The sequence below is a fragment of the Besnoitia besnoiti genome, chromosome IV (assembly GCF_002563875.1).
Source record: "Besnoitia besnoiti strain Bb-Ger1 chromosome IV, whole genome shotgun sequence".
In the NCBI taxonomy this organism is placed as follows: Eukaryota; Apicomplexa; class Conoidasida; order Eucoccidiorida; family Sarcocystidae; genus Besnoitia; species Besnoitia besnoiti.
This window is the reverse complement of record NC_042359.1, coordinates 4,312,239-4,323,012: the sequence shown is the minus strand read 5'-3', so window position 1 is coordinate 4,323,012 and position 10,774 is coordinate 4,312,239. Positions and strand designations below refer to the sequence as shown.

The window sequence follows — 10,774 nt, the reverse complement described above, 5'->3', positions numbered from 1 at the left end:
ACAGTGAGCGTCAGTGTGTTGGTCATTCAGTATACAGTCCCGAAAGCTAAGTAGGATGCCACTCGCAGCGCCTCGGCACAGATATCTGCAGGGAGCGGCGACAAATAAGACGTAGTGCTGGTGGGAGCCTCTTGTTCAATACCGACGTCTGTTTGCACTGAAGGGATCGTGCTCATTGGAAGCGCCTTTATTGCGTGGAGGACTCCGGCGGACGAATTCCGGTGCGCTTCCTAGTTTGACGCGCATTTCCTCACTCTCCTATCCTGCGTGGATGCCGCGACAGCCTTTTGGGGACGTGGCAACGTCAAAACAATGCTGTTTGAAGATACGAACTTAAGGCCAGTATTGGTTCGCGTGCACTCCTGAATGGGGTGTTGCGACCTTCGAGGTATCGCTAATGAGAAGCGAACAGCATGAAGCAAGAAAAGACTTTTATGCCGTGATCGTCCGCCCTTCGACGAACAAAACGAACGGAAGAGATGCTGATCCTAAGTACGCAGTAAGCTAACTAGATACAAGGAACTTGACAAGCATTAATAGATTTATATAAACGACAAGGACATGAGCCTACTGGAATTTATAATACAGGGTTGAACTGTGGGTTAGTTTCAATGCCCAAAGCAGAGCACTGATTGGATACCCAGGGAACTGTGCTCCTCAACTTCAGTCAGGCTGTGATAGTATAGCGTGTGGGCATATTTCTAGTCAGAATCTTCGTGCACAACAGCGGACACGCGTGGACAAAGTGTTCTGAACCGTTTCAAAAATGACACAGCAGTGCTGTCCAACAGACGCCGTGGAGAATATGCGCGTGCGCCTGTATTGTTCTATCTCCCGCCGACGGTCGATCTCTACCCGCATCCCATTGACTGTAGAGTTTCGCTCCCGGGTCTACGTGTATTAACGACTCCCCAGCAGCTTGCGTTTGTATCTAGGTGTCCCGAGCGGTGGTGGCTGCGACGGAAACCGAAAGAGGCAGCTCATAAACGTTGATAACCGTTCTGTAGCGATGTCTTGTCTCTACATAATGCTGAGGGCCGGTCAACCGTAGCATCCACCGTCACAGTTTCCTCCTCATCGGGACTGGGGGTTTGGCAAATCCTACTCTCATGGCCTGCCCACAGGCTTCTTTCGACTAGAAAGCTTTGCAGGGAGCGCAGAAAAGAGAGGGTTGTGCACTGACGAAGAACTGAGAAAACATAGAACAAGCGGGATCACGGGAATCCTGAAGTTCTGCCATACGGAGCGAGGCGAAGAAATACTAATCAGCTGCCTCTCCCCACGAGCACTGAGAGCGCCGCAGCAGCATCGGCAGACGAACCGTTGTCTCGGCTGGCGTACTTCGGACCGTTTTCAAGTAGCCAGTGAGCAAGAAATTCTACTGGCTGTTCAGGGCGTTCATTCACAAGGACCGTCAGGGCAGGCAGAAGGGCTGGCACTACCATTAGGTCCAGATACTGACGCACAGGCAAAGACTGGGCACTCAAACGTGGTCGTCTGTCCCCGAATGGCACATGGTCGACCTCGGCCAGATGTCTCTCACAGAGTCCAGTTGCTGGGGCGTCCAGGGAGACGGGCTCTGCGACGTCCGTTTTCCTCACTTCCGTGTCATCCCTCTTTTCACCTGCGGCTCCTTCGCTGTGTGCGGAAGTGGAAGTGGCCGTCTCCGGAGCAGCCGAAAACAGGGACGCTCGCATTTTGCCGACTAGTGAATTCAGGAAGCAAACTGACGCACAGCGGGCCCGGCTTAGTATTAAATATGCCAGCGAACCCGAATGTGCTCCGTACGAATAAGCCTTGAGGGCACGACGGGGCACGCAACGGCGAGAAGTGTCGCTCGGGGGCCTGCTCGACACGTCAGATTCTGCAGTAACGAACACTCTCAGCACGCATTACTGTGAAGTGGGAGAGCCGGGCAAAAAAGGCTAATCCATTTGGTAATGATAGCGTGTTCCCTCGGAACAGATGCCAAGTGGAAGTGAAGTCAGCCACAAAGTTCTGGCGTTTTCAGCGGACGCACGGGCTCAAGGACAGATAACAGCGGCCTGCAATTTGAATGCCTTCCCTCACCCGGAAATCAGACAGAAGCACACGTTTTCAGTGCCTGGGACGTTAGGAGAAAGATGATGACCTCTCTGTGTTTAGTGCTCTAAAGAGTCACCGTGGACGACGGAGGAAGCCTTTCAACGACAACGTCCATGCTGACTCTCGAGACTTTCTGGAACTCTCATGGCTCTCTGCAAACTTCCAGCTGGCGCGTGATCGCAGACCAAGAATCTTCCTTCGCAGCCCTTGCGCAAAGGTGACGACCCTCAGGGTGGCTACACCAGAAGCAGCGTTGGTGAACCGCAGAAGCGCGCTACGAGACCTGTAGTGGAAAGCAAGTCTTTTGTGCAGCCAGGCGGATAGCATGCTAGCACAGGCAAACGAGAAGCAGTGGGAATTCTCTGCAAAGTCTGAGAAACTTCTCGCTGCTCTGAAACCCCGCGTGAGGGCGGAGGGTCAGATTTGCGAAACCGAAAAGAACAGATATTGCTCGTGGTCCTCCGCTCGGCGGCCCCACTGCGAGTCGGGAGCTGGAAAGTCGGCAACTTAGGTCGAGGGGTACAGATAAACGAGGGTGTCACCACTGAGATACAACACCCATCACCATCACCATCCTTGCCTACAGTGTGGATTAGATCCCCTGTATTCGCTATTGAGCGTGGCGTAGCGTTTATGCACGCATGCTTTCTCGACGCACGCGTGGATTTCAGCAGGCAGGACCCGACAGAGAGGGTTAAGTGGGCCACTCAAGGCACTGTGCCCGCGTCATTTTCAGCCGTGGCACTCATAACCGTTCCCACGAAACATGACGAGCTAACACATGGAGGGCTGGCGTCACGAGTCCGATGTCTTGCATCCTGTTGAGGATTCGCTTGTCGCCGGGCCCTGATACCGCAGCCAACAAACTCGCGTGACATCTGACTGGTGTACGTCCTGCGCCCTGTGCATTTCTTCCAACAGCCGGTGAGGGTCAGTTCCTTCGGTGGCACACCCTCTTGTGCGAATACTAGGGAGAGAGAGGGGAAATCTTACACTGCTTCAGGTTTTTGTCGTTAGTCGAGCCTTCCCTTACACGTAGCAGAGAGAATCTTGCGAAGGAGTGAGCGAAAACTTCATCCGTTATACACTAGGCCAAGGAAGCTGCAAAGTTGTGGCACCTTCACACGGAGGGATCTGTGCGAATGTGACGGGATAAAACCGCCCTGCTCCGTACATTACGAATCGGCCGGCGGCCTCTCCAAAAAGAAACGCACGTTTTTCCTCTCCTCATAGTTATGCGTGCGGACGAGAATAACGTTTGTCGTCTTTCCAAATTCGGTGTAGGCTGCGAGGCTTGTTCCCCAGTAAGTAGCACTGTAAAGAGTGCCGCGGTAGGGTGCAGGAGTGACAATGAGACAAGACACTATATTAATTCTGGAACGCAGGCACATGCCCGGTAGGAGGCGCAGCATAATCTTGTTTTGTTCTCTATGCGCGAAGAGCTCAAAACCCGCGGGAGATGAGGGGCTCCGGTCTTTGGATTTGAATGAACGGACCTTTCGCGGCTTTGAGAAAATGAACTTCCCCAAATGTTTCCGGGAGTTGATGCGACTCGAACCAATCAAAGGCAAACTACCTCACCTCTTGGAAAATATATGGGAAACGAACGTTCTGTCGTTAGCAGGGAAGTTTCATCATATCTGTGATGGGAGGGATCGGAGACGGTCCGTCCCCATCATCCATGGTTTTCTCAACGATGTGAATCCGGGCAAATTCGCACATGCGCCCTGCTTTAATTATCATTTTTCTGTCACCCCGCTGCATGCCAACAACACGCACGTGTTTATTTTTTTTCCGGTACCGAGCCACTATTGTGTTTAAGGTTTCCATAGCCCCGAAGTCGAAGAGCTGACAGGCGTCGCCTGTCAGCTCGAAAACAACGGATGATGGGTCTTGATCGATATCGAATGACTTTAGAAGCTTTCTTTTCGTAAGAAAAAAAATTGGGCCCTTCACACGGTAGTATTTGATGCCAGACTCGGTATCGATACGGCTAGTGATGGTGAGGCGAGATCTATTCTTCCATGCGAATACACAGGCAGATATACACACTCCCGAGAGGATAGCCGAGCCGATATCGGCAAAAACTGCAATCACGGTTGTCAATAGCATCACGAAAGCGTCGCTCCTGCATATTTTCCGTTGAAGAATTGGGTGTTTCCCTCTTAGTCTAGCCGGGAGAAAGGAAGCAAACATAGCCGCGACAGCACGCCACTGAAAAGCATGATACGCGGTATACATGATAATCCCCGCGAGACCGCCCAGAGGAACGTAGTCCAGCAGATACGTGCTCGCCCCGACTAGAGCCAAGTTAACAAGGGCACAGCACACTGCGGACTCTCGCCCCTTTCCTCCTACCTTCAGATTGAGGAGTGAAGGCGATGGAGCTGTTGACCCTGGTAGGGCACCTAGGAAGCAAGCCACCGTGTTGGCAGCTCCCACACTGACCAAATGTTGGTCTGGCTGGGTTGGCATGTTTCCCGCCTTGTCGGACATCATATCGACTGTAATAAGCGTTGATATGTAGTTTACCATGACTAGAGCCAAGGTCAGTTCGAGCGTGGTCACCAAATTGGAGGGCTGCATGTAGAAGGCAAGCGGCTTGATGTTCTCCTGCTTCAGAAAGAACGGTTTTGGCCATAAGTCATCCCCTCCCTTTGCAGACAGTGATGCTACCGTCTTCGTCTGCATACTGCAGACGCGTCGAACAAGGACAAACTCAATGAAGCTGCTGAGGCCAATAGCGAAGACGGATGATGGAATCAAGCGATTTAACCTGATATGGGGAATTTTCTCCCAAGAAAACATCACTCCAAACACAACAATAATCATGAACAGAACCCAAAGCCATTCGTATCCTGTCGACGTAACCGGGTCGAACCGAAATGTTTCGACCTGCGCTCTGACGTTCAGAATTGCCACAGCATTTAGATACCCGACGATTGTTGCGCTTGGTACGAACTGTGAGAAGCGGGACAGACGGAGTAAGCCAAGTAGGAGGCAGCAGAGACCCGAAAGAATCAGAGCAGGAAAGATGAATTCGAGGCCCTCTTCATGACAGACGTTTGTAGATTCATCGCACGTCGTCCTGGTTACCTTAGCTAGAGTCACCGCCAGGCTGGAGGTGACTGTTGTTATAGAGAGCGGACTACCTCCGAACACAGCAGAAATGAGACCCGTGATCCATGCGCCGTTCAGAGCTGCTCCGACTGGCACATTCGCGACAATAGCGCATGTCATCGTTGCAGGCAACTGCGACATGGGAACAGCCAGTCCGCACTTGAGCTCCCCGAAATAGTACTTAAACGTAGCAGCAGGCCGGCGCTGGCACCCCCACCCCCATGTGAACCCCTTGAGGCTCTCCAGTGCGCTTGAGCAACTGCACGGGCCCTCCTCTTCGTTTTGACTCGAGTGGTCCCCGCTGTGGTGACTGCGTTCTTTTTCGCTGTCCGGCCCTGTGAAGTGAGGAAAGGAGAGCTCCGTATGGCGGAAGCTGCTACAGTGACGAGGTGTCAAGCCATCGCCATCCTCTTGGTCACCGGCTGCAATGCCACAGCACGGTTGGGTTTCTCTGCCTCCCTGGAGTATGTACGGAGGACTGAAGTGGTCACGTTTCCTTTGACTAAAATGTTCAGCCCCATGTGCCCCTCGTGGCGATGACGCGGGGTTCTGATTTGTGCAAATCCAAGTGCCCGGTGTGTGGCGGTGCGCTTCCTCAGATGAGGGGATCGCAGCCGAACAGTCTCTGTCCACCGGGGCATGAGTTGGTGAAACATCACGCTCTAGGCTACCTGGAGAATCCATTCCTTTGTGTTCCCGTGCTATCAGCATGTCGGTAGCTGCATGCCCGGTTTCAACAGGCATAGGCGCAAGCGGTGCTTCCGCGCTACTTCGGGTCGAACTGCTGGACGCGCGGCTGCATTTGTTCATTTCTCGATCGCTGGCAGATGAAAGTGCGGAGTGTTTGCAGCAGCCCTCATCCGCTGGAGAAGTCAACTGCCAGCATAAAACCTGGTCAGTGTGTTGGTCTTTCTGAGCCAGTGAGGGAGCACTGCGTGGAGAATCCTCGTCTCCTCCACAAAAGAGATCCCAGAAGCCTTGCTGTTTGTTTTTGCGGCTGGGCTCAGGTATGCCTTCGTTTCCGATAATGTGCCCCGTCGGTTGCTTCGCTGCAAGAGGAAGCAGGTCCTTTCTTTCACGCGCCAAACGCCTCCGCGTATCGCCTTCGTTTGTTGCACCTTGCTTCTGCACATGTCGCTGCTCTTCGGAGCTCGTCCGGCACGTCTCGCACGCGACAACGGTTGTTCTCCGAGTACGAGACAGCCGCCGGTGGTGCGTCTTGAGCACATTCCTGTCTATGTCACCGCAAGCTTCCGGCTTGCGTCCATGTGTTCGCCTGGTGGAAGAGCAGCTTTCCGCACTGCAAGAGATGCCGCGACACGAACTACCAGCGGCCACGGCTGGAGCAAAACCCCGTGTCGCATCACACTGGTGTGTTTCCGCCGCCTTTCCTTCTCCTGAACAAATTCGGGAGAGCTTCTGTGAGACGTACTCGAAAGAGGGTGCCGCGCAAAGGCGCTCACTGTCCTGCTTTGTCTTAGAAGAAAACAGACTCCAACTGTGCTCCAGTTTCGCTCTGCACGAGTGAGTGGTGATGCCGCCTGCGGGGCAACATCTGACAGGATTCTCCAATGACATGCATCCGTACTCCTTGCTGTGCGACAGGAGAGCCTCACAGGAACGCGATATCACGGCCTGGTGTTCTGTCTTGTTCTTAGTGAGGCTCCGCATCGGATGGTTTGGAAGTTCGTGAATCTGACTTTTGTGCGAGGTGTTTGTGTATATATCGCCAGTTTCGTCACACTCGGTAGCGTTCTCTCTGCTCTGAGGCTGAACCGGGTGCCGCGTTCGCTTCGGGGGGATCGAGCAAATCGACTGGCTTGAAACGAGGCCCGTCGTAGCCCCTGTCGCGAGGCTCTCCGTAGTTGAGGTCTCACATGATCCAGAAAGGCCACTGGGGAGGCTGAGAGGTGGACTAGTCGCCCAAAGTTCCACGTTGAAAAGACCGCCGCCACACGTCAGTGGACCTTCGTTGCGAGTGTCCTCTGCTTCAGCTGACGAGGAGCAACTGGTACATCCGTATTGATGTGCATTTGTGTTGGACGTCGTCGCGGGTGAACCTCCCAAATATGCGTTGTCTCGTAACCCGTTTCGAACGGATATGACTGCAGGGGAGTTTCCCTCGTTGTTAATGATGGTCTCCTCAACGTTGCTGTTTGCGGCAGGCGAGGACGAAAGCGGTGCCTCCACCCGTTTTGCCGATGCTGGCGTGTGTTCCGCAGCCACTGCCGGTGGAACCGCTACATGATCGAATCCGTCTTGGCCAGCGGCCGTTTTTATGTGGCGTGATGCTTTACTCCGCACGGCTTCGCAGCACTGTGCTGGACTGGTAATGTTGAAGGTGCACCCTTCCTGGTCCAGCACCTCCATGTTTGTGAACGGACAACCACGTGGTTGATGACCCATTTGCGATCCTTCCATTGGTATTTACGGGCATTCTGCTATCGTCGTTGGAGTTGATTGGCAAGTGGCAGCGCCCTTGCCCGTCAACCCAGAAAAACATTTGGTCTCTGCTTAGGCTGGCCGCAAGAAGTAATATCGGAGCGTGCCATAGAACCGTCTCTGGAATGCGTGAAATTTCGGTTAACCTGCAGTCCCCCTCGATATGGAGAAAGACCACGGGGGCTGGTGGGCTTGTCTGCTCGGCGTGAGCGACTGATGGCCTCCCGGATTTTGCTGGCACCGTGTACTCACGACCGCGGGTGTCTGTCCCGCGTCCACGAACAAACTGTCGGCTATGGAAGCGAAATGACTTTAAGTGGCCTCAAATCGTGCATTTGTCTGATATATTGGCCTTGATACTATTTCGGAGAGCCGATTTCGTTCTGCCAACCCGATCATAAGCTAGCCGGTCGATCGCTTCCGTGAAACAGTTTCTCCTACAAACTTGGGGAGCTTCGGCAAACTCAGGGGGAAACGTGAGCGCCCGGCAGCGTGGAGCAAAGGGGAAACTGTGAAAACTGTGGCCATCTATATATTAAGATTTCCTGCCTTCAGAATGGTGTTCGGCGGCATAGAGAGCTTTCCTGGCGGGACACATAATTGGAACATCATGAAACATGATGAGCGGACGCTTAGACCTGTTATTTTCACTCGCTTGTCGGCAGGTCCGTATTCACGTTCTTGCCGGACGCACGATTACACGAGTCACTCACAACGGCGATAAATAATATCTATATGTTCTAGCTGGCGCTGTTTCCGCGCGCTCGCCAGAAAAAATACAAGGGAAAAAGTCAGCAGGAGAGTTAGACGATTTGGAGGACGCTGCTTCTCATGATTGGGCATGCCAAAAGAAGATACAAAAAGAGCTTGGTCAAGTCGGCCAAGCTTTTTCGGCTCTATTTTCCCGCTCGCAGCCCAGCGTAGGTGGGAAAGGCTTAACTCAAGATGCATCAAAGTACACATTTACTGAGCCCTTGAACGTGTACGAACTACAATACGGGCTATCGCCGGTGGATTCCTCTTCGTTTCCCGACGTCGAAAGAGAGAGTTGAAGCGCAGCGGTGAGCCGGGGCTGTCAGCGTGATTGCATTTGTAAACTCAAGGGAGCGACCCTGGTTCCTCCGAATCGTGGATGACAGCTTTCGCACTGGCGGGTTGGCTTCTCATGGCAAGTGTGAGTGCTTCAATACCAGGTTTTTGAAGCTGTGTAGTACAACGAGCCCACGACTAAACAACGGTACAGAATGTTACACCTCGTTGCATCACTTGTTTCCGTTACGTTAGTTCTCTGCCGAACAAAGCGGTCAGGTCCTATACATGTAAAAAGTACGACCACATACGGAAGCAGCCCGCGGCTACTCTGCCTTCGTTCACCCTAATATCGTTCGCCGTCTGCCACGGCAGCCTACGGCGTGACTCTAGCGGCACAGGGATGAGCAACCATTCGCTTTAGCTGATTATACCGGGTGGTTGAGCATGGTCCCTTTGATGTGGACATGTAGATCTTCTTGTGTCTTCCTCCGCCGCTAAAGAATGGCGAAGCGCCCAACCGCGCTGGGCACCACGTCGCTGCACGGCGTGTATAGACTTAGGGAGGCAACAGGACGTGGTTAGTTCTTTCAGGTGTAAATGACCAGGCACCGGAGTACTATCGTAGCTCCTTGTTGGTAACAATTCCTCAGTGAACTACCTGTTTCTCCGCACTACTCAGGACTTCTCTGGAGCAGGTGCGGTCTCGGTCGTACAATAATTTGTGCAGACTATCGAAAAAGAATGACACATGATGCTGAGTGGAAGCAGAATAAGATTGCACAAACAAGGTGCAGGGATACGCTGAAGGGACGAACTTCATAGAGCATGTTCGGCCGCCTGTGTCTTGGCTGTCTGCATGAATTGCCGTCATGGGCAAGTAAGATGCACGAAATAACGTGTATCCGCTGACCTCTAGCGCCGGCGTGTTGTGCAAGTCTCTCCTCTAAGGCACAGTGAACTTCCCCTAAGAGTGATGAAGAGCAAGCAGCCCGTGCTACCATAAGGATGAGCGTCCCAGGCTGCTATCCTGATCCGACTTAGTCAGGTTGCACCCCCCGACGCGAATTCGGAAAGGATTCGTATCTTTCACATTCTTCTGCATCAGCATCCTCAATTCGTCACGGTCCCGACTGTAAAGATGCGAAACAACGGTATCACTCTCGCGCCGGCTCATACGCTTCCCTATGCGGTCTCCCCGCCAGCGTTACTGTGTTGCACGACATGACGCGTTCATGCACCACTCCCCTCCACACGCGAATTGCATTTTCTGGTTTTAAGCATACAACGTCTAGGCACGAAGCAACCTCGGGAGCCGTGCCCATGCTCTGGCCGCCCTTTGTTCGTCTAATTCGCTCCGGCTCCCAATGCCCAGGCTGTTCGCTGGCCTAAACGGCTAGGCGCACCTGTCTACTGTCTGTCGAATTATATAGCTATCATAGGGCCGAGAGGAAAACGACGCCGAGCGCAGGGCCTGCGCCACCGGCGCACGAATCGGCAAGCATCGCTCTTTTCTCAGTGCACATATCCTATATCGCTCGATCCCAGAAGCAATCACCGATCTTCTGCTACGCGCCGCAGTCTGCTCAGATGGAAATCACATGTTCGCGAGGCAGGCGTGTCGCGCGGCAAACGAGCCTTTCTGGCTGTGTAGTCAAGGTGAGAGGCGCATCTGTCCTCAGGCGTGCCGCGAAGCATGCTCAAGGGACACATGGTGGCAGGTTCGTAGCCTACGTGTGTGGCTTTGTATTGCGTGCACGACACTCTCCTGTCTTTCTTTATTCGCAGTACCCCTGAGCGTGACTCAAGCGCTAGAGGGGAAGCCCTCTTTGCACCTTCCCCCTTCGACAGACTCGTCACCTTGACTATATTCCGGTCTTCCTCCATCCACCGGGTGTAAGACCTAAAGACCTTTCTTCCGCTACAAAGCACCGCACCGCGCACAGACGAGCAGGGCACAGCAACATACAAATCTTCTTGAAGCATACAAGTATAAACATATATACAGTTGTTTGTCACATGGGGTAGCGCAGAAGTTCTGACGCCTGTGCAAATGACGGCCTGTGCCTCATCGCGTGCGCGTGTGTAGACGCAAAAT

General features: G+C 53.2%; 2 protein-coding genes across 2 annotated transcripts; both read right to left on the bottom strand.

Annotated features, from left to right (window-relative positions):
- Positions 1-1,265: 1,265 nt before the first annotated feature.
- BESB_057060 (Dpy-30 motif protein) lies at positions 1,266-1,697 on the bottom strand (the record flags this gene model as incomplete). The annotated part of the gene is made up of 1 exon (XM_029364141.1): positions 1,266-1,697. The coding sequence occupies one exon, from the start codon at positions 1,695-1,697 to the stop codon at positions 1,266-1,268; it is 432 nt and encodes a 143-aa protein (XP_029220064.1).
- Positions 1,698-3,702: 2,005 nt separating this feature from the next.
- Positions 3,703-5,889, bottom strand: BESB_057050 (inorganic anion transporter, sulfate permease (SulP) family protein; the record flags this gene model as incomplete). Its single annotated transcript, XM_029364140.1, has 1 exon — positions 3,703-5,889. One exon carries the CDS (start codon positions 5,887-5,889, stop codon positions 3,703-3,705), a length of 2,187 nt encoding a protein of 728 aa, XP_029220063.1.
- Between the last annotated feature and the right edge of the window lie 4,885 nt (positions 5,890-10,774).